The sequence below is a fragment of the Mastigoproctus giganteus genome, chromosome 5 (genome assembly GCF_048544385.1).
Source record: "Mastigoproctus giganteus isolate SK-2022 chromosome 5, ASM4854438v1, whole genome shotgun sequence".
In the NCBI taxonomy this organism is placed as follows: Eukaryota; Metazoa; Arthropoda; class Arachnida; order Uropygi; family Thelyphonidae; genus Mastigoproctus; species Mastigoproctus giganteus.
The window spans coordinates 104651334-104679001 of NC_143579.1; the positions used below are offsets into that span (position 1 = coordinate 104651334).

At 37.4% G+C, this 27668-nt stretch overlaps 1 protein-coding gene across 2 annotated transcripts in view; it reads right to left on the reverse strand.

Annotated features, from left to right (window-relative positions):
• LOC150085605 (uncharacterized) overlaps nt 1-27668 on the reverse strand; it is a 400641-nt gene that overhangs the window by 252523 nt on the left and 120450 nt on the right. For both annotated transcript variants that reach the window (XM_090373388.1, XM_090373387.1), the window contains exon 4: nt 26558-27393. In XM_090373388.1, coding sequence (XP_090229514.1) covers nt 26558-27393 — 836 coding nt within the window. The remainder of the gene's footprint in view (nt 1-26557; nt 27394-27668) is intronic.

The window sequence follows — 27668 nt, forward strand, 5'->3', positions numbered from 1 at the left end:
GATTTGATGTGATAACTAACAGTGTAACCCCTCCTCCCTTCCTGTCCCGTCTATCCTTTCTGTACACATTCTACTCCCCAAAATCCTGTTCCGCACTGCTTATGTCTGTATGACACCACGTATCTGATATCCCAACAATATCTGTCTTTGTGTCTTGACTAGCACTTCAAGCTCATCAAATTTATTAACTTTATACTCCTAACATTGGTGTACATGCACCTGTTTCTACTCTTAGTTACCCTAACACAGTCCATATATTTACTTGTTGCACTATGACACCTAGCAGTCCTGGAAATTCCCATTGTCTTGCTTTCCAGGCTGCTTCTCAATTGCATTTCAATAGAAGTAGTGCAAGAATAACTTTTACCTCTGCCAGCAGCTACTGTTAATCTATTAGTCCGTGTATTCCCACAATCTAGCAGTTTTCCAACCCACCTAACTCTGCCTCGATAGCATCAGCAAATATTCTTGCACCCTTTCTATTTAAGTGTATCCCATCCCTGTAGAAGCAGTCTCTCCTGTTAACAAGCAAGACCAGCCTGAGAAAAATTCTACCCTTTGAGCCTTGCACAATCTCTCCAGGCTGAATTGATCGACAAGGCTCTCATCATATAGTCCCTCCTATCATGTCTTAGCAGAATTGCAGACACTTTCAAATTTAACCCTAACTCATGGCTTTTTTTCAGCATTGTCTTGTGATATTAAAAGTAGGAGACCGGCAGAATTACTTTAGTAATTCTGCCGGTCTCCTACTTTTAATATCAAAAGGTCTCCTACTCTTAATATCATTAGTGCCAACGTGTACAACAATATCACCCTTTGTGCCCTTAAAGGATGATATCTGCCCTACGTCATCAATCTTCGCCCCTGGCAGACATACCCTGGTCCTGTTCCATCTATCCTTTTTGCACAATATGTTCCCCATTTCCCTGACAATAGAGTCACCTACAACAACTAGTTCTTTTGGGACCAGTGCATTCTGCCTTGGGGGTTGCCGCTGTGTTGTGTGATGTTCAAGTGCAAGCTCTGGCATTGATGTGGGCAGCTGAGAACTTGATGGGGCCCTCAATTTAAATCCTTCGAGGACATCCACCCTGTCCTTCAAGCTCTCATAAAAGGTAAAGGTAAAGTGCAGCCATTATCAACCCACTGCAGGATGGAAGCTTCCTCAACAATTCATGCTGAGGGAAATAGACCATAATCTGCCACGCTGGTCGTGCGGGTTGGCAGAGTGACCGTATTCAGCAGTCAGGGGCTTGAACCCCGGTCTACTCAAAGAGCGTGTGCTACTGCACTCCCACTCCTGACCACTCGGCTACGGAGGCAACTATACTAAATATGCGCCCACAGACATAAGTCTGTCATATAAGCCCATAACAATGCTGAGTTGGTGCCTGATTTCCTTGCACTCCTTACATCACACACACACACAAAGACATTACCCTTGGCAATATCATGTCTCATTCCTGATTGCTCCACCAACATCAAACAAGCAATGCATTTCAATAGACTGTGATTCAGAGGACAACCGCCCCCCAGTTCTCCCCTGAGCCACAGCACTTCCACTAGTTTGAGCCTTTTGCTTTGCTGCTCTGGTCTGAGTCATGATTTCTATTCAAGTTCAATAAAATACCAATACAAAATATAACCCTAAAAAAAAACATAAAAGAGTGCTCTACAAAATGAAGCAATGTGACATTAAGGAAAAGTTACTTCTATGGATGAAGGCATGGTTGAGCAGGAGAAGACAAAGAGTGGTTATAAATGGCAACTGCTCTTCAAGGGCTAATGTTATTACTGGAGTTTCACAGGGTTCTGTGCTAGCCCATTGTTGTTTTCAATATGCATTAATAATACTAATGAAGGTATATCAGGCTTAATGTCTAAGTTTGCAGTTGATACAAAGGTTGACAGAGTGGTTAATAACAGTAATGAAGGTAAGCTACTGCAACAAGATCTAGAAAAATTAGATTGACAAGATGAAAAATGGCAGTGACAAATGCAAGGTACTGCAGATAAGTAGCAGTAATCATATATTAAAATACTATACTCTGAGTAATGGAAAATTAAGAAGACCTGGGGGTAATAGTGTAGTCAGGGATGAATTCTCTGAGCAGTGTAGAGAAGTTGCCAGGAGAGCTCACAGAGTTATGTCAATGATGTACAGTACCATTGTACATCACGGATAAGGAGGTGATTATCCCTACAAGGCCACATTTAGCCTGCACCTTTAGTACGGCACACAGGTCTATAACCCTAATTTTAGTTAGGATGTAGATCTGGTGGAATGGGTGCAGAGAAGGGTAACAAGATTAGTGAAGAGAATGAAAGGGTGGACTTACCAAGACAGGCTTCAGTTCTGCAAATTGCAACATCTGGAGACTAGGACCTGTGTGGTGATCTGAATGAGATGTTGAAAGCTTTGAATGGATTGAGCAAGCTGCTCAGTGTTGATAGGATTCTTCCTCTTGCTCAGCCCAGACACATGAGGGGACACAAATTCACATGAAGGATGGTTGCAGAATAGATGTGTGTAAGTTCACCTTTAGCCAGCAGATGGTTGATTGCTGGAACAAACTTCCATCTGTTGTGGAAGTTGATAGCTTAAATAAATTCAAGGAAGAATTAGACAAACTATTCAAGGGAATCAATCGGTGATACTGATATATAAGGTTGCTTTCTTGCATCATTTTCCATTGCTAATGCTAAAAACACAGAAAAAACAAACAGTAAGCTACAGATAAAATGTATGTATTCTCATGTTATAAATGTCTTTCCATTAATGAAACAAAGAGGTGGCAGGCAGACAGACAACACTGAACGTGTTAACCCAGTCCCGATATTACTGCCATCAATAAATACATGCAAACATTATTTGCAGGTAATAAACAGATCAGTATCATATATACGGTCAGTCCTCGTATAGCACGATAGTTGTGTTCCTAGAAACCCTCGTGCAATGCAAAATCGTGCAATATAAACAACAGGCCCTATGGGAAAAATAGGGTTAGGTGCCGACTACCCAAGATTGAACACACATTTGTAACCAAAACATTACCAAACACAATAAATAATCGTAATAAAATACGTAAGTATTTTATTACGACTCTTACGTAATAAAATATTGCTAATGCTTTTGCTTCTATCATAAGAAAACTTGTTTTTTGTTTCATTTTCTATCCAAACAGATGACAGCCGTTCCATCTCTCCCAATTCTTTGTGTCTTAATCTAATGGATTTTAATTACACTTTGAGTTGTTCTTGCTATGAAAGTTGTTTTTATTTTCTCTGCATTCTTTGTAATTCTTGGCACTGTCTCATTTAGGTCTGTCCGGGGTTCAAGCCCGTCACCACCAAATACGGAGGATGCGGAAAGGTCAGGGAATGACCACCGCATATTCCCGGAGCAATATGGCCTTAGTTGCTAATGCACCTAAAAACCAAACAACAACATCATTTAGGTCTGTAGCACGTGCAATATCACATGGTCTTTCATTTCACTCAAAGCGTTTCACAATTTCATATTTTTTCTCTATCGACAGAGGGGAACTGGCCATAAGCCTTACCGGGGAAATCCTGGTGGGCCGGAGGCCGGTGTGATTTTGGCCATAAACCATAGTATGAGGCCACTATAAATTTTCCCGGGTAAGAATTTTTGATCCAGTCCGCCTGTTTATCGATATTGCTTTTCTTTTTCTCTCTGAATCTGCAGTGTCTTCACAAGGACGCTTCCTTTTCACACCTTTTAAGTATTTTACTCATTTTTAGGGAATAAAGCACAATTACAAAATGAGGAGGCACGCTTGATACACGTAAACAAAGCTGCGCGCATGTAGCAATTGAATAAACAACACCGTAAAGGCAGAGATACACTATTAACACCTCACATTTTACTAAAGCACATTTCTGGAGGTCACTACCATAAAACAATAAAAACAATTTCCAGTTGCGTTCCTGCTAGTGGAATCTGTTATAGACTGGTAGTAAACTCAATCTAATTGCATTTGCGATTATACTGATTGCTGGAATTGTGTTGGTTTTTACGTTATTATGGTGAAATGTGTTTCCCCTTCACTGATATAAAAAACAAATACATTTTCAGAATCTTCTCTTCATTCCTATCGTGTTGTGTTCGGTTGGGGTGATTCTGCGTTCAACTGACATTTCTTGTAAACACAAAGGAATCGTGCATAAGCGAATTCGGTTCGTGTTATATAAGATATCGTTCCCTTATTTATAAATCGTGTATGATCGAATTCGTGTAGTGCAAACAAGTGTTATACGAGGACTGACTGTACTTCCCTAAATTCTGGGTAAATATAAAACCCTGTATATGTAGAAATTGAGATGTGATGTGAAATTTTAAGAATTATTTTTGAAAACTAAACATAAAAATTGAATGCAAACAGCTGATATATTAGTGGAGTTAAAAATCATGTTGGCCATATTATTAATGGAATGTTTAAAAAATAGTCTAATAGTTTGCAGTAGCTAATATCTTCTATTACTTTAAAAGAAACAAAAAAATTTAATGATATAGAAATGTGTGCTTTCAGATATTTGCAAATACTTTTGGTGTTATTGTATTTGTTGTTGCAAGGTTTTAGGAGCATCAGTGACTAAGGTTATATTGCTGCATGATAATGTCTGTAAATTGCATATGTTATGAGGTCAATTTTTTGTTTGCTGGACAAAAAAACCCCTAGTTTCTAGAAGTAAAAAACATGCTACCCTCACCTGAGATCAAATAACTCAGCCACGCTGTGAAAAATGCCCATAAAATTCCTGCCTCCACCGACGGGACTTGAATTCGGGTCTTTTCAACCCAGTGTGGGAAGAATGTCTATTCTACCAACTGTACTACCCACAAAGGCTTATTTTATCTGACTAATGTAGTTCTGTACCCTACATATATACATTCATTATGTCCAGTGTTTTGTTTGTTTAATTAATACACTGGTAGCAATCATAACTTCCTAAAATTTTGTAATTAAATAATGTTTAAGAAAAATAGAAATTTAACTTTTAAAATTTCAATGTTAACAAACAAGAGGATGCTCATGATAGCAAAACAGTCTTAAATAACTTAAGGATGGTGTAAACTATAGAATACTTAGCCTTAACTCTGTCTATAGTAATTTCAGGGGTGCTGTCAATAAAATGAGTGAATTTGAACTTCTGTTAATACAACTAACACACTGACATAAGAGGTCTAACAGAAACCTGGTGTCACCCAAAATATGGGATGCACAATGTATTTAGGAAAGATAGCAGGGGTATGGGGTCATTCTTCTTATTAAAAGCAGCCCGAATGCAAAAAGAGCTTTTGTAGATTCAGAAGTTACACACGCCAGCATAGAATGTGCTGTGCGAGTTAGATGGAAGCAAAAGTACAATGAAAATGGGAATAATCTATAGTCCAGAAGTTTATGAAGATTATGCTGAGAAAGTCTATATGCAGAAAGTCTAATTGACTGGAATAAGTAAGAGGGCAACTCACAATGGGGAACAAAATTTTTAAATAAACTAGATGATTACATCTTGAACTAGCATGTTAGAACTACAAAGAGTAAGAATATTCTAGACTTGATCATTACTCATGGATCAGATGACATCATAGGCTCAACAACAGGAATCACTAGCAGGAAGTGATGACACAGTCGTTAGTTGGAATTCCTAGAGTAATTTAACACCTTGCACATGGGAAGGGTGTAACCAGGGTGATAAAAAGACCTACTAGAATGAAGTGCAAGCAGATCTTCTGCACTCCAACTAGTATAAAATGAATGTCAAAAAATGAGTGGACACTGTCAAATTTTGATACACTACACTTAAATAGTGGCACACGAATATCAGCTCACTTAGTGTTTCAGAGCCCTCACTCAATGTTTTAGTGACAACCTTAGCTATCATCACTGGAATTACATTAATGAATATCAGGAATTAACAAGTAGTAGTAGTAGTGGCACATAATGCAAGAAAGCAAGTGTATGAGCTTATGCAGCATCAGCCAAAAAAAAAAAAATCACACCATTCCCTCCAAATGCCTGTCCAGTTCCTCCTTAAATTTATTAAACCTATCAACTTCCACAACAGATGGAAGTTTGTTCCAGCAATTAACCACCTGCTGGCTAAAGGCAAATTTCCGCACATCTATTCTACATCTGTCCTTTCTTAATTTGAATTTATGCCCCCTTAGGTTCATAATCTGAACAAGTGGAAGGATCCCATCAGAATTCAGCGTGCTCAACCCATTCAAGGCCTTATACACCTCAATCAGATCACCGCACAGGTGCCTAGTTTCCAGCCACTGCAATTTGCAGAACTTAAGCCTCTCTTGGTAAGAGGATCCCTTCATTTTCCTCACCAATTTTGTTGCCCTTCTCTGTACACGCTCAAGTAAATCTACATCCTTCCTGAAATGAAACACTTCTAATTATTCTGGTAAATGCAAAGATTTTCCCAGTGGCTACCAGTCAAAATAAGAAAGTTGAAGCAATAATACAGGTAACCCTCGTATAACATGGTAGTTTGGTTCCCACAAAATCTCATGCAATGCGAAATCATGTTATACGGGACTAAGAACCAGTATAAAAAGGGGGGTTACGTTCCAAAAGCTAACGAAAATACACCATTTTTTATAACCATCGGAAACTTAATTTTTATAGTAGTAATAAGTTAATATTTTAACTATATTTTTATAACAGTAGTAACTTAAATAGTAATAACTGAACAAACGTCTTACCTTACAAACTGTGATACTTACGAGGGTGAATCAAAAAAGAATTGCCCTGACCTAGCTGCAGAGGTGCTAGCCTGTTGATTCCTGGCACAGGTTTTAGTCCTTCTATACATAGCCACCATGTAGATTCACACATTTTTCCCTTCAATGGATGAGGTTACGGATACCGTTTTTGTAGAAGTGGTGAGACTGGTCTTTGAACCACGAATACGTTGTAGAAATGAGTGTCTTGTCATCGGGGAAGTGGGTCCCCCCGAAGAAATGATTTGAGGGAAGGAAACAAGAAATCCGATGGTGCAAGATCGGGTGAATAGGCTGGATGGGGCAGTATTTCATATCCACAAGTGGCCACTTGTGTTGTTGCAATTTCTGAAGTGTGAACTGGGCCATTGTATGATTGAATATTTCATGGAAGGGGAAACACATTTCAGCACAATAATGTGAAAACCCACAGAATTCCAGCTATCGGTACTATAGCAAATGCAAGAAGATTGAGTTTACTATCTGTTTATAATTATTTACACTAACAGAAAAGATCAATAAACTGGAAACTGCAAATTGCGAGTTTTCCCAGCACAAAAGCTCAAAAATACCGTGTTATGTGAGATTTCCAGCAATTCTCAAACTGTGTTAAGAGTGAAATCTTGTTGTAGAAGTACCATGTTGTGCGCGAGGATTACCGCAATTTATCAATTGCGTTAGAGCAAAACTGTGTTGTAGAAGTACCGTGTTATACGGGAGTTGCCTGTATATACAATCCTTTACAGTATTTGTTTTCTATTTTTAAACACTTTAATTGCAATAATAGTAAATCTATGCATTTAAATTTTCTGAACATTACACTTTAACTGTAACGTATGTATTATTTATGTTTGAAGATTGAATTAAAATACAATATAACCACTATGGGTTAGCATTCATCCATCCACACAATCTGAATATTTACAATGCAGTAAGAATTTTTAATATGTGAGAATGCACTTATAAATATTTTACACAAAAAAATCACATTACATCTCTCAAGTGGTGCTTAAATCTCGATGTTACTCCCAATATGAAGTTTCAAGCTCAGTTATCAAATTAGCCTTAAAACAACATACCTTGACAAGGTAAATACTGAAACAAGTAAACAATACAAATCAAATGAAGCACTTTGTTAACATAGGAAATATGGCACATGATTAAAACAAATTTCAGTATCTGAATTTACACCGGCATGGCACTTAGTTAATATACAAATGAAATACAGGGCCTGTTAGACAAAGTTATAGCAGATAGGGATTATTTAACCGACCCCCCCCCCCACTATCTAAACAGAGCAATCTACTTCACAGGTAGTTTTAGTAGCATTAGTATTAGTGTTTATGGTAAAAGTTTAGTTTTAGTATTAGTATTAGTAAAAGAAATTTTAATATGTGAAAATGCACTTCTAAATATTTTAAACAAAAACATCACATTATATTTCTCAAGTGGTGCTTAAATCTCAATATTACTCCCACTACAAAGTTTCATGCTCAGTTGTCAAATTGGCCTTAAAACAACAAACAACTACTGAAACAAGCAAACAATACAAATCAAATGAAGAACTTTGTTAATATAGGAAATATGGCACTCGTGATTAAAACAAATTTCAATATCTGCATTTACACCAGCATGGCACTTAGTTAATGTATGAATGAAATAGAGAGCCTGTTACACAAGGATATAGTAGATAGGGATTATTTACCCCACTCCAACTAACAACATAGTTACAGTGATCTACTTCATAGGTAGTATTAGTAACATTAGTATTAAACACACAGTGAAATGAAGCCACAAGTTTTAGCTACACCAGCCAAAATAAATAAATAAAATTTATTTTATTTATTTTTTTTGTATTTTATATTCTAATGATTTTCTGATTGTATATTCTAATGAAAACTCATTAGACATTATGGGCATAGCGTCTTTTGGTACACAGCTGAGAGCAACTGGGTTTGCTACTTAACGCATCAATCTTTCGTATACATACATTTCATGGCACACAGTTAAGTACAAGGTGTGTGTGTGTGTGTGTGTGTGTGTGTGTGTGTGTGTGTGTGTGTGTGTGTGTGTGTGTGTGTGTGTGTGTGTGTGTGTGTGTGTTATGGGGGTTTAGAGGCGCATTAGCTGCCGGGGCTATTGCCTATTCATAGGAAAAAGCTAAAAACAAGGTTCAGATGTAACTCCTTCATTTTTATTACCAAGATCTTTTAGAATTTATGATATAGTCCAATTTTTTTTATAAAAGAGAAAAATTCATTGATGTTTGTATCCTTGCCAATAATATGTCATAGTATTGTCAGTTCTTGTAGAGCCGACCAGGCTAGCTGGGTGGGTAAAGTACCTGCCTGGCAACCCAAAGGTCGCGGGTTTGGATCAAAGTACTGCAAAAACCTTGGGAGGTGCATTATGGCCACAGAAGTCTATGCGCCAACAACTACCAAAAAAAAAAAAAAAAAAGTTCTCATAGATATGTCAAAGAGAACAGGATGGATATTCTGTCATGTTGATAGTGCAGACATGCAATCAGGATATGTTTCACTGTCAAAAGTGCTGAACAGTGTGGACACTTAGGAGGATCCTCTCTTGTCAGTAGATGGAAGTGAGTCAGATATGTGTGTCCTATTCGTGCAAGTACCACTTCTTCTCTTCGCACTGTTTTTGCGCTAGAGTGCCAAACTTTGGTTCCTGTTTCAATTGGTAGAGTTTATTATTGGTTTGGGTGTGGCATTGCCCTTTCCATTGTAAAAGACTGCTGTTTGTATGATGTGATTATAGTCAGAGGATGGGACTTGGGCAGAGGTTAAATCAAAAGTTGTTGGATTTTTGGCAGTTTTGTCAGCTAGTTCATTCCCCTTTATCTCCGAATGTGCAGGGATCCAACAAAAAGTCACTGATTGGTGACTTTCTTCAATTTTCGGTAGGAGACTTCTGATTTGATTTAAGACTGGGTGAATCTTGTAAGAAGAGTTTTGGACTGCTGTAATTGAGCTCAGTGAGTCCGTGTATAATACATTTTACAGAAGGGTAGTGATTCACGTTTTCTAAGGCTAATTTTATTGTGTAGAGTTCTGCTGAGACGCTGCTATACTCAGGTGGAAGAGCAGCCGAAATGATTGTAGAAGGAAATACTGCTGCTGCTACAACAGCTGAATGTGATTTGGAGCCATCAGCATATACTGGCAAAAAATCAGCATAATTTTGAATATGGCTTGCATGGAGTTGTTTCACATTGATTATGGGTAGGTGATTCTTTCCCACTTGTCAAGATAAGTATTGCAGGTTAGTTGGGGAGAGGGAGTCCACGGTGGTTATGAGTCATTCATTACTTGTTGCCTGTTGACAATAGGAACATTCCAACTCTGTGTTAATTCAATAAGGCCTGCTGGTCTTATTTTAGTGAGTTTGTTTCTATAGAGATTTTGCAGTGGTGGATTAAAGAGGTATGGCTCAATAGGATGCTGCCAGCAACTTTGTATTCGGGCTGCATACTTAAGAAACAGCATTTTTCTGTGGAGGTAAAGAGGGGGCTCATTAGCTTCAATGTATAAACTATAAGTAGAGGATGTCCTGAAAGCACCAAGTACAATCCGCAATGCACTATGCTGTATAGGATCCAGCCATCGCAATGTACTCTTATGGGCAGAATCATAAAGTGGAGCACCATAATCCTATCAGGATCTTATCAATGCTCCAAATAAGAGCAACAAAGATGTACAAAGATCTGCTCCCCAAGACAAGACAGATAAAGCTCTTAGTATGTTTAGTTTTTTTAAGGCAGGATGTACACAGAAATTTAATGTGCTTAAGGAAATTTAATTTCCTGTCAAGGATTAATCCCAAGAATCTGTTTTGTTACTCACTGGAATGGTAACGTTTGACATCTGAAGTTCAGGATCTGTATGTTTTCCGTTGATTACAAAAGTGTATTGCAACAGTTTTCTGATGTGATAGACGATAGCCATTTAACTCTGCCCACCTTTGGACTTTATTCAGGGATATCTGCAGTTGCCATTCAATGGATCTCATGTTCTGAGAATGGCAAGAAATAGAGAGATCATTGACATAAAGGTAGGTCTGAACAGTATTTGGAAGTTCTTTTGTGATGGAATCGATTCTAAGGGCAAAAAGGGTTGCACTCAGTACAGACCCTTGTGGCACTCCTTCCTGTAAAAATGTCATAGAAAGCGAGTTGTGGTATCGAACTTGGAATGAACGATTCTGGAGAAAGTTCCTGATGAATATAGGAAGGTTGCCTCGTAGACCAAGAGCATGGAGGTCACTGAGAATGCCACAACACCAAGTAGTATCAAATGCCTTCTTTATGTCTATGGAAACCATAACAAGATGTTCATTTTTTACAAAGGTATTACAAATTGCAGACTCAGCTTTGATCGTGAGATCAAAGCAGGACCTGTTCTTTCGAAAGCCATGTTGATTATTACTAATTAGTAGTTGCATTTCGATGATCCAAACAAGACAATTATGGATCGTTTTTCCAAGTAATTTACTTGAAAAATTTAAGCAACTGGACAGAGAAATAGGTCTATAACTGTTAGGACTGATAGGATCTTTTCCAGGTTTCAAAAAGGCAAGAACTGTAGCATGATGCCAAGAGCTGGGATAAATATTTTCCATAAATATTCAGTTATAGTACACCAGCAGTATTTGCAAATTTTTGTCGCCAAGGTTTTGTAACATGATATAAGATATTCCATCTGGCCCAGCCTGCTGTGTGTTGTTTTAATGCTGTCTAGAAGTTCAGAAAATTGAAGAGGCTGATTATACAGAAGAAAAACTGAGGTTCGAAAATTGATGGCTCATTGTTCAGTCTTGGTCTTTATTTTCTGAAAATCTGGAGAATAGTTGATGCCACTGAAACTTGAGCAAAGGTTTTGCCCGAGGCATTTGCTATGTCCTCAGGAGCAGAGTTCTTGCCCATTCCATGAAATGGATTGGTGAAGGGGGTGGTTGGAAATTTGCCAGAAATCTGCCTGATTTTCTTCCATATTAACCTAGAGTTAGTGTTTCTATTTATGGTAGATGCAAACCGAAATCCAAGAATTCTTCTTGGCTTGTCTTTGAATGAGACATGCTTTTGCCCTTAGCTTCTTGTAGTTAATAAGATTAGCTGTGGTTGGGGATCTACGAAATAAATTCCATGCTTTATTTTTTAACTTCTTTGCATTTGTGCATTCTTCATTCCACCAATAGTTAAGGTGCTGTAGGGACTGGGGATTCGATAATGGAATTGAACATTTAGCTGCAGATAGTAGGTGTGAAGTGATATAATCTGTGGCTTCATCTATTAATTGTGCTCATATAAATTTCTCATCCAGGGTGACAGCTGACTGAAATTTGACCCAGTTGGCTTGAAAGAACTTCCATTTCCTGCACGGTTGTGCTACTGGTGGTTGTGCTACTACAGATCACAAATAATCGGAAAATGGTCACTGCCCATGGGGTTGTCCATGACAAACCATTCCATGATTGGAAACAGCATCGGGGAGCATATTGAGAGATCGACTGCAGACGTTTGTCCAGCTGGTAATTGTACGTGAGTGGGTAGACCTGTATTAAGAATGGTAAGGTTTTGCTTATCCAGAAACTTTTCAATTAGTTGGCCATGCCTATCTATGTTGTTGTTTTGGTTTTTAGGAGCATTAGCAACTAAGGCCATGTTGCTCCGGGATATGCGGTGCCGGTCATTCCCTGACCCTTCCGCATCCTCCGTATTTGGTGGTGACTTATGATAGTAACAACAAATGGTTTTTTCCTTCTATGGTAACATCGTTTATTTTAACTGGCCATGGGTCATTAAATTTTACACTACATTATTTATGGTCTGGTCAGCTTTCCTTTATGTACTTGCAGTCAACCCGAGACTTGGAGTCATTTATTATATGATTATAGTCTGTATGTTGAACTTAGAGAAAGGCTAAAAGTGAAGGTTGGTAATTTAGTTAGAGGCTGTGAAAGTGATCTTATTGCTAATCAGGATAAATTTCAATCACTGCAAGAGTTCTGTGTAACTGTTTTTCAACGGAGAAGACAAAGGAATAATCTAATGATTACTAATTAAGATTTGGTTATATACATTTTGATTAGCTGTTTTTTTTTTAGTTTGTTTATATTGTATGTATATGTGTGTGTGTGTGTGTGTGTATATATATATATACATATATACACATATACGTGTGTGTGTGTGTGTGTGTGTGTGTGTGTGTGTGTGTGTGTGTGTGTGTGTTAATTTTTTTTTATTTATTTATTTTTTTTTTTTGCTGGCTCTCAGGTGTTGGCAGCCTAGGAGCGGGATTGCTGGCACCCACTGGTATAGCACTACTTCCGGTGGGTGCAGGATTTTTGTGCATGAGGCACTGTTAAAATAGAAGACCAGGCCCAGTACCAAGTGACTATAGGCGGTCATTAGGGTCTCTTCGCCCAGGGAGTGGCTGTGCAGGTGCCAGCTGCTCCCTGGTGGCAGAGAGACCTGCCATACAGGTCTGTTTTGCAGAGGTTCTGCACAAATTCAGTTTATCAGGTGGAGATAGACGGAAGTCTAGGTGCCACCTTAGACATAATAATAATAATAATAATAATAATAAAATAAATAATAATTCCCTGCCCCTTCCGCATCCTCCGTATTTGGTGGTGATGGGCTCGAACCCCGGTCTAATCAAGAAGCGTGTGCTATGCACTGCTGCTCCTTCCCACCTGGCTACGGAGGCACCTATGCCTATCTAATTTAGTCGATCCCCATAAGGGATGGTGGCTATTGAAATCCCCCAAGAGACAGACAGGTGAAGGTAACTGCATTAGCAGGTTTTCAAGATCTTGGTAAGAGAAGGTATGTCTTGGTGGGAGATAGATTGATACTAATGTTAATGCAATCGTGGCTATCAAATGAACAGCAACAACTTCAATTTCAGTTTATAGAACAATTTGCTTGGTTGGGATCTTTGAGCTAACCAAGATAGCCACACCTCCACGGGCAGCATTTGAAGTATTACGATCTTGTCGGTAGATAGAATAGTTCTTTATGGTAGTTAGAAATTTGAGGAGTTATATATGTTTCCTGTAGACAAAAACCAGTTGGGGAGTAGCAGATAATTAAATCTTGAATATTATTAAGGTTGTTATGAAATCCTCTACAATTCCATTGTAGAATATACAGCATTATTAGTGTTTAGTAGAAGAAGCTGTATCTGACTGTTTTTTTGATGTGATTGGTTTATGGCATTCAGGCTTCAGTTTTTCTTTTTTGGAGAAGAATAGCCGACCAGTGTCCATATCATCTTCCGCATATATCTCTAAGATTGGGTCTCCTGTCTGGATGAGTCAATTGTATCCATGGATGTGTCCTGAATATTCTTTTTTATGTTTGAGCCTCGGTTATTTGATGTAGCATCAATCATTGGAGGAGGAAATTTCACAGGTACTGTAAGAGCAGTATTGCTTGCCTGGTTCAAGTGCTTGGGGATACTGGACTGTTGCTGAAAGAGAACAGTCTGAGCCCAGTCAGAGATTGAAGTGTTGGAGGGGACTGTAACATCAGTTTGGGTAGCCACTGATTGATATTTTTGTGCCACACTGGAGTATGTACGTTTAGAAATACTGGGAGCAATTAATTTCCTTGCTTCTTGAAAGCTTACTTTATTTTCAATCTTGTATTTTACAATTTTCTTTTCAGTTTTCCATTTGTTGCATGTCCTAGAATAAGCAGGATGGTTGCCTTTACAGCTAGGGCAGGTCATTTCTGTTGCTGAACAATCACTTTGAGTGTGATCAGAGGACCCACAGTTGGGACAAACTTGGTTTCCTCTGCATGCCATTTGAGAGTATACATATTTTTGGCACTTATAACATCTCAATGGATTAGGTATGTAGGGTTAAAAGTGGCAAAGAAGATAACCTGTTTTTATGGAAGAAGGTAGGTTTGAGATATTAAAAGTGAGTATAATATTTCTTGTAGGTGCGAGTGTATTGTTCATTTTAATCATTATTCTTTTTACTGCAATTGCATTTTGCTCCTGAAGTTCTTCACTTATCTCCTCCTCCGAGATATTCAATAGATCCCAGCTGGATATAACACCCTTAGATGTGTTTAGGGTACCATGGGGAGAAACTTTTACTGAAATTCCAGCAAAATTTGTAACTTTCAGTAGACGCTCAATGTTTCCTGCTGATTGCTTCTACTAGTAGGTCCCCTTATTACAGTCACTTGACTGTTTTAGGAGATCCTGCAAGACTTTCGAGATGTTTCTGGATTAGAAACAGAGACAATTTGGTGTGAGGCTGATCTGTAAGAGAGTGCATTATGAGAAATGCAGGAAAATCTGTCTGAGAAGTTGGTCTAAAACCTCTTGGGTTGAGACATGTCATGTTCATTTTATTTTCAATGTCTGGCTGAGAGCTTGTCGGCTCTAGAGGAGAAAACTTGTGTTCCATATTTGCTCCATTTGGCCATTGGCAAATTAACTGTTCTGCCAAGATTTCTGGCCCCACCACGGGGGGGGGGGGGGGCAGTGCCTGGTGTGACCAAGCGAGAAGTAGTAGGTGTTAGTAATAAATATATAAGAAATAAAGAAAGGTGGCTTTTCTTCCTTGCTCTTAAAGTACTTTTTTTTTAGCAAGAGCTGTTATTAATAAATAAATTTTTCAAGGACAGGAACGTAAAAGAACTACGAAACACTTTTTGGAAAATCGCACTTTAAGCACAGAGAAATCACTCAGTCACAATCGCTTGGCACCCAAGGATTTGGATTTTGCCCTGAACTTAACTATATGCATATTATAATGTTCTTAATTTGTAATCATCCCACTTATCTAACTCCCAATTAGAACAATTACACAAAGGACTGGATTTCAGATTATCTCTCAATAAATGAAATTGTCTTATAATGGAGGAATTTAATTTCCCAGATATTGACTGGAACTTGTAAGTTGGTCACACACACACTAGCAAGACCTTTGTGGATTTATTGGATGATTGTTTTCTACAGCAGCATGTTTGAGAGGCAACTAATGGGAGTAATACTCTTGATCTGATTATCAGCAGTGATTTTTCATTCATTAAGAATCTGCAAATAAAGAAACCATCTGGTGTCAGTGACCACAGTGTGCTGATGTGGGATTTACTTAAAGATATAACTACCATCAGGGATAAAGCGAACAGTTTTTGCTTTCGTAAAGGTGACTATGTTGGTCTCAGACAGTTTTTAAATTCTATACAATGGGATCAACTGATGATGTTACCAACAGCAAATTCTAAATGGAAAGCACTCAAGGAAGTAATCTCGGAAGCTACTAGGCGTTTTGTCCCAACTAAGAAATACTGTTCAAGATTTAGGCCTAAATGGATGGCAAATGAACTAATGAGACTCGTGGCAGAGAAGAATAATGCATAGGATACATATAAATTATCAGGTGTGATGCAGAAGACTATGGTTGATACAAGCTAGTCTGTAAGCAAGTCACAAAGGAGGTTAGGCAAGCAAAGGCAGATTATGAGAAATCTTTGGCAAAGGATACAAAGAAAAACAGCAAAGACTCTTTACTTATGTAAACTCTACAACAAAAGAGATGAACTTTGAACATTTTCTTAGTTGAAGAACCTGCTGAGGAAGCTACAGACTTCTGATGTGTGAATGACTATTTCACACATGAGAAATCTGTAGAGAAGTAGAGGCCAGAAGCTTATCAAACTCTAGCATGGAGCTAAATGATTTTGTAATAATTGAGCAAAGTGCAAGAGAAATTGTTGAAATTAAACATAAAAAAGACACCTCGAGTGGATGGGATTTATCCAATTATATTAAAGGAGGCAACAAAGTAAGCAAACCCTTAACCATAATTATAAAAGCTTTCTTGGAGTCGGGGTGGTCGGTCCCCATGCATTGGAGATGTGCAAATGTGTCCCCAATTCACAAAGGGGTTTCTCAAAGGGTGACATGAGTGATTACAGACCTGTTAGTTTAACTTCTGTTCCAGAGAAAATAATGGAGTCACTGGTTAAAGAAGCACTGCAGGATCATGTAGACAAGACCGCAGTTATAGTTCAGACACACCAGCATTTGTTAAGGGCAAGTCTTGTCTGACAAATCTGAATGGATACTATGATGTGGTCACAAAGGAACTAGATGCAAAAATATAATTTTGATATCACATACCTGGATTTTAGGAAACTTTTGATACTGTTGCATTTGAAAGACTACTGTATACATATTGGAGCAGTTGGCATTAAGGGCAAGTTGCTGCCATGGATAAAAGGATGGTTTAGCGTAAGAAGACAGAGAGTAGTAATCAATGGACACTGCTCTTCGTGGACTAATGTTATTAATGGAGTCCCCCAGGGTTTGGTGCTGGGCCCAGTGTTGGTTTCTGTATTTATCAATGATATTGATGAAGGCATATCAGAGTTAATGTCTAAGTTTACAGACGATACAAAGGTTACACTACTGCAACAGGATCCAGAAAAGTTGAGCAAATGGGCTAAGAGGTGGCAACTGAAGTTTAACATTGACAAATACAAAGTACTGTATATGGGTAGCAGTAATGAAAAGGACCTGGGAGTAATTGTGCAGTCAGATGTGAAGTGTTTTGAGCAGTGCAGAGAGGCTACACGAGTAGCTCATGGTGTCTTGTCGATGATATACAGAAATTTTGCTAGTAGGGATAAGGAAGTGATTGTCCCCTTGTATAAGGCAATGGTCAGGCCACACCTGGAATACTGCATACAGGTCTGAAGGCCTCGTTTCAGGAAGGATGTAGAGCTGCTGGAACAAATACAGAGAAGGGCAAAGAGCTTGGTGAGTGGAACAAAGGGTTATTCATACCAAGAAAGACTTAAGTTCTGCAAATTGCAGTGTCTGAAGACTAGGCACCTGCAAGGTGATCTAATTAAAATGTATAAGGCCCTGAATGGTTTGAGCAAACTCAATGTTGATGAAGAGATTCTTCCTCTTTCTCAGATTACTCACCTGAGGGGGGACATAAATTCAAATTGAAGAAAGAGAATTGTAGAACAGATGTGCAGAAATTTGCCTTTAGCCCGCGGGTGGTTGATTGTTGGAACAAACTTCCACCTGTCGTAGTGGAGGTTGAAAACTTAAATAAGTTCAAAGAGGCAGAACTAAACAAGCATTTAGAGTGAATGGATGAGTGAAATGGGAGGGTTTTCTTGGTTTTTTTTCCAGCTGATGCTATATAAGCTTGTTTTCTTACATCTTATGCCTCTTCTAATGCTAATGAAAAAAAAAACAAACCATTATAGATATTGATGGGTTAAAAGCCATATGAATAAAGACTAGCTTTCAACAGCTTAATCAAATATTTTTTTTTCACATGATAGATTACCATGAATGCAAGCTTTGTGGGAACTAAGATGGAATAAAAACATTGTGATTCAATGAATAGATAAAGGAAACATTACAGCGGTATTCAGCTCTAAAAATTAAGCACAATGAAGACACTACTAACTAGAGTGAAACCTTTAACATACCATTTAGAATTAGGGTTAAGAAATATAATGACATGCTCACTTAACTGCACAGGTCTTAATAAACAGTCAAACTTCCATATAACGAATTTGATAAATCGAGCAAAAAAATTCATTACAGAGAAATTTCATTATACAGGGAATATCTTTTTTTTTGGAAATTGTTATCTAATTAGAAAATGAATCTACATTTATTTTTAATATATTATATTACAAAAACATACTTATTTAAATTACATTTACACAGTTTTTGCAAGTATCACAAATTAACAAAAAATTGGTATTTTCATTTGCACAGTACAATTAAAAAATTCTGATTCTCAAAGAAAACCTCACATTTATTCAGACCATTAAAAACATTATCAGGAACATTTTCACAAAACTCTAGACCCAGACGAACCAATTTAAAAGCATGAATTTTCTTTGTAAGTTGTCTTTTCTACGGGTTGTTCTGATGCATCTTCAGCAACACTGTTAATTTCTTTGTGATCATAGTCGTGTCTAAAACTGCTCATCAGTTTCATCTTCATATTGATCTACATAAACATAACCATCTACTGTTATATCATTTTCAATGTTTCCAGACAATTCTAATAATGCCCAAAAGTTTTTCAGTCATGACAGGGGCAGTACATCTTGTTCATCCTGTTGCCATTTGCTTCTGTATTCAAAAAAGATATATTTCCCTGCAATATCTTTTTTCTTAGAACCCTGGTCAATATCATGAAGAATCTTGACTTGATCATTAATACTTAAACACTTTCTCTTCGACATTGTTTCCACAACAGTAAAAATTACTTGGCAGCAACAAGCTGTAGCTCATAAACGTTACAAACCACAAACTTTGCTGCACTCGCCATATAGCGAATTGTTAGTACTGCCTACTCAATGAAGTCCGTTTGTCATTTCAACAGTATCACGTGAACCTTTCCTATCAATCACTTTGAAGACATATACGACTTTGTGAACTTCTTTTATTCTGCTTTCATTCATATATACACGAAAGAAAATTTATAGTTAATGAATGCTGTATGTTACTTTTCAGCAAAAAAAAAAAAAAAAAACAAGAGCATATACCCTATGTCAGGTGTTGGCAACCTTCTTTGAGGGAAGAGCCATTTTTGATCTAATTAAAAAAAAAAGAGAGAGAATCCGAAGAACTGCACCTGAGCTCAATCTAGGAGGAGGGGGGGGGGGGAATTTTTTAAGAAATGGAATAGAATAGGAAAATGTATTATTAAAAATATATATATTTAGAAATATTACAGTAAACCCCCGCTATTCGCGGGAGTTACGTTCCTGAGAAATGTCGCGAATACCGAAAACGCGAATACTGAGTTATGGCTCCCATAGTAATAAAGGGTTTCCGTTCCAAAGTATGAAATATATAAGAAAAACTAGTCTAAAATTGTCTATGTATGTATTATAGGTACCTGCATAATATGACTATGTACATAGATAGTACATAGTGAAATGCAAGCATATGGCATTGAAATGAAAATAAGAAACAATTTAATATTAAATGTAATATTTATTAGAAATTTCAAACAAATCTTTCAAACCAGCGCCTTTTCTAGCAAAAAAACTTATCCCGCCAGTGCTATCACCAGTTTCGCTAAAGTGTTAATAAAGGAGTTTTTGCCTTTTCATGAATAATGAGTGAACTTAACGGAATTTTATTTTGAGTTCGGTCTTCTATCCACAGATTTAAAGCTTTTTCCATTTTTTCTAATTTAACATCACGAGTTACATAGTGAAATTTTTGAAGCAATTAGCACGTTTTCACGGACACTACGGCGGATTTTTTCTTCCGATTTTTTGATTGATTGTACCGTTGACTCATTGATTTTATAATGTTTTGCCACTGAGGAGACACTTTCACCATTAGAAATTTTGTCTAATAACTCAATTTTATTCGCTAATGTCATCACCTTCTTTGATATTTTCACATTTCCCTTGTTATTCGTAGCCACATTTTTGTACGGGTTAGAAAGAACTTGTAAACAATAAAGTCACTTTCTTCCGTTAACACACTCGAAAAAGTCTGTTTTACACTGCAAAACGGTAGATTTATCATTTTTGTAAGCATATCAATTTATAAATTGATAAATTTATTCAATTTATAAGCATATAAATTAAAAGCAAAAGACGAAACCTTCCATGACAAGCGCATAACACATACTGAACAAGGATTAGCGAGAAACAACCACGCTCGTGATTTTGTCATCCCTCTCCCCCCACCCACTGAGCGCTGTTTTGAGTGGGAAAGATAATTTTAGCCACGCCCATGTTTTTTTATGGCAGTAAATATTCACAGCGCTTTAAAATTCACATTTTTTTAGGTTTCATTTTATATTAAATCGGCGATTGCGAATACGCGAAACCGCGAATACAGATAACTCGAATAGCGGGGGTTTACTGTATTTATTAATACTGCAAAAACATAACAAACGTCCAATTAGGTATGAATTAATGTAATTTTTGCTGATGAACTTCTTGAACGAGTCTCTCAACATCAGGCGAGTATGTCGTAATTTATCTTTAAACATGCTGAGAGACTCGCATTGTTCAGACGGTTTCTTGATTTATTTTTAATATAGTTCCTGTTCGAAAATATTTGTCCGCAGAAATACGTTGAAACAAAAACTGAGAGAAGTCCAAACACAAATATTTTAAAATTTATGTGTGTCTGGTAAGTTACTCCATGCATCGAACACAATTTTGTCTTGATTTTTCAACTCATCTATTGCTATCCATTTGTGTAGAATTCAAGGGCAGCATTTGCTTTTGCCTCCCCAATTTCAGGCTTAAGGCATTTTAGTCTTGCACTCCATATGTCCTTGAATTTTAAGTCCTCTAACTCCATTTCAAATTATGCTTAATGTGGGCTAAACGTTAAAGAGTCGCAGTTATATGTCAAAAAACCACAGGTTGCCGACCCCTGCCCTATGTGATTGATGACAAATCATTCTAAAAGAACGAAGTTGAAAACAATTTCATGAATACCATCTACTGGGAGTCCAGTTAAATGAGAACGGACATATACAAAAACTATCACATAATGATTGACAGGAAGGTCACATGGTACGGTTGAGGTGAAAAGTGAATGTCACTCAGTACGCATTACGAAAAACCAACTATCGAAGCATTCTATGTATTGCCGCCGCAGCACGCTAAACGTTTACCTGCAACGAATTTCATTTTCCCCTTAGCCAACATCAATTTACAAATCTACCCTATTTATTGCAAAGTTCATGACCACTTTTAAGAAAACCCATTTGGTTTTATAACTGTAACAAAAATGAAACAAAGACCCTCCTACAGGAGTCACTGGCCAAGTGTTCACTAAAAGGATGGTTAATTCCAGATGCTAATGAACAATTTCGGAGGGAAGGAGGTCGTACTATATTTGAATGGTTGTTTAGCAGTAAATGCTTGAAAATATTTAAAAATGCATTTGCTAAATTTTTTTAAAAATTCGTTAGAGACTAACGCTTCTCTATATTGGGTTAATTTTACAAGTAATTTCATTTCAAGGTGCAATGTTCTGCCAAAAAATTCATAATATAGAGAAATTCGTTAAATAGAAGTTCGCAATAGAGAAATTCCACTATATTTCTATGACAAAACTTACAGATATAAAACCTTGAACATATGACACTCCTTTTCTGTTTGTCCACATAAAAATACATTACCCAGTTACACATATCATCATTGAAACTCACACTAGCACCACTTGTCCTTTGTGTATTGTATAATCAATCATTACTGTTCTGCTTCTGCATATTCCATTAAAAATATGGCTTATCTACACTTAGTGATCACTGAAATGTGACCACCTTGTCTGTAACAGACTATGCTGCATAGCTCTCAGTATAAAAAGTTGAACAGCTCTGTACATTACAGCAGTGGTAATTTGCATCTGGTCGTGCAAGTCAAGGTGAAAAAGTAGCAGTTGAGACATCGTCAAGATTACACAGAGTTCCATAAGGGCATGACTTTGGTAGCTTGTGTGTGTTGAGTGCTTCCATATCAGAAATGGCACATCTTGTCATTGTTTACAGCCCACTGTGGTTAAAGTGTACAAAGAATGGTGTCAAACAGGTCAAACCACCTCCCACCAACAGAACTATGAAGGGTTATGGAAGGTGGATGTTCATAGTGAGTGAAGGGTACATCGTGTTGTATGGTTTGTTTGTTTGGATTTTTATGGGGCAAAAACAACTCTGCTCATAATGTGCCACATCATGTGCTGTATGGTCTCTATGGCAGGTCACTGGCAACAGCTGATATCACAATACAATATGGGGAATGCTGATGCACTGCACTACATACTCAGATGCATGAGGACTCCATAGCAGCAGATGATTGAAGAGGTACCCTCTTCTCACAGCTGATCACTGTCAATGGTGAATGCTGTAGGGTCAACAAGATGCTGGTTGGACACTGGAGGACTGGAAACAAGTGTGCTGGCCAGATGAATCCAATCTGGTGCATATGTTCATCAACCTTTGTGTGCGCGTGCATGCGTGTGGTGCAAGCAACACAAGTCCGTGGACTAATTGTGCATGGTGCCCACTATCCAGGCAGGTGGCGGTGGTGGTTGCTTAATATGGGGCATGTTTTGCTGGCAAGAACTAGGACCCCTGGTGTGTATAGACCAACATTTCATTGGTGAGATCTACTAGCATCTCTTAGGAGACTATGTGCACCTTGCTGTGCTGCATTTTTTCCCAGACAAAAACAGGATCTTCTAAGATGATAATGCACTGTGCACGAGTGGTTCCAGCAACATGGTGAAGATATCATCCATCTTTATTGGCCTCCAAATTCGCCTGATCTCAATCCAATTGAACACCTGTGGGATGTTTTGGAATGGGAAGTGAGGCATATGGACATGCAACCATCATCTATTCCAACAATGTGGAAAGCATTGCAGGCAGCAGATCTATACGTCTGGTGGATGTCAATGCCTAGGTGAACAGTGGCTGTTATCCATGTGAATGGTGGCCTAACACAGTATTAGGTAAGTGGTCACAATTCAGTAATCACTGAGTGTATATGACTGAATTAAGCAGTTAAAGTTAACAAATGATGCAAAACTTTATCTGTTGGATGTTATATTTTCATACATTAACATAATGTAGCATATGCACTTCTGCTATGTAAATTTCTGTATCCCATTCTAACTTTTTTTTTTGTCCTCGTCTTTTCCCATTATATACAGGGTGATTCACTACCAGTGCGACAAACTTGCAGGAGGTGCAGGGGGCACAAAGACGAATCGGAATCACAGGGTTCGAAATGGCATTGCAGGGTTCGAAATGGCTTCGTCATGTGGTAGAGGACGTTGAACGGGAGGTCGCGTGAACAGCAATCCCACTGGAAGTCAGCATTTGCGAACCGGTTCCCGAGGCAGTAGGATGGATGAGTATTCAAACGTTTAACTGGCCGACATGCACCTCGTGTATGGAGCTGTGGACTGTAACGGCGCGCCACTCTGCGCTTGTACCAGGAACGTTTCCCGACAGGCGTGCTCCTCATCATATGATTTTCGCACGTGTGCACAGAAGGTTACGTGAGACTGGTTGTTTCACGAGAAGTACCATGAATCGAGAGAGAACGATGAGGACGCCAGACAATGAGGAGAATGTCCTATGTCTTGCAGAAGGCAATCCGAGTACGAGTACTCGAGCGATAGGCCAACGATTGGGTATTTCCCAATCCACTGTACGGAGGATACTGTCAACAAACCAAATGAGTTCATATCATCTGCAACGCGTCCAATCATTGGAGCCTGCGGATTATCCACTCCAGAGGACTTTTGCTACTTGGTTTCTTCAACAGAAACGGTTCGCAAACGCTGACTTCCGGGATCGCTGTTCACGCGACCTCCCGTTCAACGTCCTCTACCGCATGACGAAGGCATTTCGGACCCTGCAGTGCTATGTGATTCCGATTCGTCTTTGTGCCCCCTACACCTCCTGCAAGTTTGTCGCACTGGTAGTGAATCACCCTGTATATATATATATGGGGTCAACTTTTTTTTTTTTTTTTTATTGTTTTGGCATGAAATTTTTACAGCCAGATGCCCTTCCTGACACCAATCCTCACCCTTTATCTGGGCTGGGGATATGCAGTGTTCATTCCCTGACCTTCCACATCTTCCATATTTGGTGGTCATGGGCTTGAACCCCGGTCTCCTGCCCACCTGGCTATGGAGGCACCTGTATCCCATTCTAACTACAAACACAAATGAAGATGCAGCCTTTTGGAATTCTTGCATTAATTAATAGTTTAGTTGAAGAAAATTTCACAAATTTTTGTGGTAAAGTATATAAGCAAATATATGGGCTTACCACAGAATGCAACATAAGTGATTTAATTACAGTTATTTCATGCTGAAATTGAAAAAGTTCATTTAATGCCATTCATCCATAATACCTTGTATTATGGCTATTATCCAAATGATATAATTTTGTGTAACAACAAATAATTTCACATTATCTGTGAAATTATGTTACACGTTGACGTAATCATTCGACAACATCAGAACTTAAAATACACTTCCGAAGAGGAAACCAAATACTGACATAGAGATAAATATACTCATGTTATATTTCAGAAACCAGAGGTGTTGCATCTCATTAATCAGTAATATTAAAGTTCTCAAAAGAAATGCATCTATATTAAAAACAGAAAGACAATCTTCTGGTAACCTTTATACTGACCATTTGTTTCCTCATGGTATTCAAAATTAATTTTTTGAAATACTGAAATAGCAATCATATACAAACCAACAAAATTACATAAATTATTCTCCATTAATCTAGCTTTTTCACCTAATGAAATACTACACTATAATAACATGCTACGCTTATGTTACTAATGAAACCATACTGTCCAGGCATAGCATGTAGTAAATCATGTGGAGTACTTGGGTTGCATCTCCCACCAGGGATCAACCCATTCCAACTGCACTATAAGAGAACTAAAAATCATAAAAATTCTGCTAATACAGTATGTTCTGCCATCTCTGAACTCGCTCTTCATTTCAATACATTCCAGCATTCTTTTTGTTTAAATCAAAATTTGGTAGGGGATTATCAATCCAATTATTGTAAGTTGTTAATTTTGGAAATGTTGCAGAAAAACAATAAATAAAAGTTCCAATATCTGGTATCCATTTATCATATCAAATGTTTGGAACGACTCATGTATGCATAAGAACAATACCTGGAAGTGCATCCCAGCAAATAATCGCATTCAACCATAAATGGACAAATGCACATATTTTTAAAATCTTATTTCTGTCATTTCTATTGCCTTGCCCATGATAATGATGTGTATTTAATTATAATTTTTTTTTTTTAGTAAAACAGAAATATTTCTGTTTTCCTAAAAATATTACGGTGAATCTCTTAACAAATTATGCTTTCAACCAACTGATAACTTGACAACAGCTGCCATGCTGACTGTTAAGATGATAAATTGCATACGTCTAAAATAAAAGAGTGATGGTTCCATCAAACTGAAAGAAAAATGCAAGTTCCTGATGGTGTACCACAAAATAAATCACAGGTAATCTAGTCTTTATTTCAAAGTAGCTAATGATACTGTATAAATAAACAAACTAAATAATCCTTTATTAAATAATGTACATTTATATACAGCCACCACTGCTTTTCAATGATATTCTTTTACATTGGTTTCCAATACAGAAATGACATAAGTTCCTTAAAAAATAAAAAATACTTAACCTATATGTTAATCAGAAAAGGAGAAAGAGAACAGAGAATTTTTTAAATTGACCTCATGCCACTTTTTATAATTTAAAATGAAACAAATCTTGATATCAAGCACTGTGTTAGCTATGTCTGTGATGTCATGCTGTGATGCAATTCTAAATGACAGACAATGGCTATGGCTAGCTGCTTGTGATTGTTCTTCACTGCTTATTTCATTAGATTACATGGTGTTACAAGTCATTTTATTATATAGTGTAGAAGAGATCCTGCTAGTGTGGTTCTGATCAAAAAAAGTCAAAGTAGTCTTTGAAATTAAAAGTTAAAATTATTGTAGATAGTGAATCTGGTCTATTGCATGCTGAAACTGGTGCAAATTTAATCTAATCTTCCTTTATATGGGTGTAGCATCTGTGGACTTCCTGTGTATGTTCAAAGAAAGCAGATAAATAAGACCTTCAACAATAGATACTGCCCACTTAGTCTAATATAATACTTATTTTTTACATGATAATAATTTCTACATATTTATATAAGCATTAACATATTTACCTTTTTTTCAATCTTAGCACTTTGGTCAAGCAGAACATCTGAAGAACTGTGTATTTCAAGATTTGCACAATCTGATAAAGAAGTATCTTTCATTTCTGTATCAGTACTATCTATCTCATCATCTTCTTCATCTTCACTTTCATCACAACTTTTATCAAAACAAGCGAGCAGTTTATTACCAGTGTCACTGTTATTTTCACCTGAACTTCTAGAATCTATTCGATCACTAATTTTTTTCTTGAAAGATTTTTTCCTAGTTGACACTGAAATCCTGTGAGCGGGCAATTTTTTTAATGGCTTATTACATACAGATCTATTCATTTTCAACTTTGGTCCACTGCATTTTCTTTTGTATGCATTTAATGTACATTTTCCTGTTGTTACTGAAGACAATCGTGGCCTTCTTGGTGAGGAAATTAATCTGTTATTAATAGAGGAATCATAATTTGCTGTATCTTGTTCTTTCTGTGGCTGTGTTGAAGATAACGACGATGATGATGATGTAGTTTCACCATTTAAAGAGTCATTACAACTAAGGGATTCAGCAGAATCAGTTGTACAATTACCAGAGGAAATAAGCTGGTTACAGTCAGCTTTTGATAAAGTTGCTATAGAAGGGAAGACACTAGAAGATCCAAGAATCTGGGGTTTACTGGAACAAATATTACTGACTGCTAGAGAATGATGTTCAAGCGGTTGTGTATGCTGAATGCTTACTGTTAGATCTTTAGATAACGTAGATGCTTCTGAAACTGTATCTGGATGACCCTGGTCAGTAAGATATGTTACTACTGGCCCATTACTCAGATCCCCATTTGTATATTGTTGGGTGGAATCTGGGGAGGAAAAAAACTCAAATTATAATTCTATAAAATGTAAAAGTAATATCAAATTTTTCCAATATTAAGTAATTAATTCAGCAGCATTTTGTGAAGCCTTGGAATTACACAAAGTAAAAAAAAAAGCACAATTACACACAAATTCACATATTTCACAAACAAAATAGGATTATAAAAGAAATAAGAATAAAAGATACAAATGTAATCAATATACACTGAGAACAGCTTTTTAATACTATAAATTAAAGAAAACAGAAAAGTAACTGAAGAGA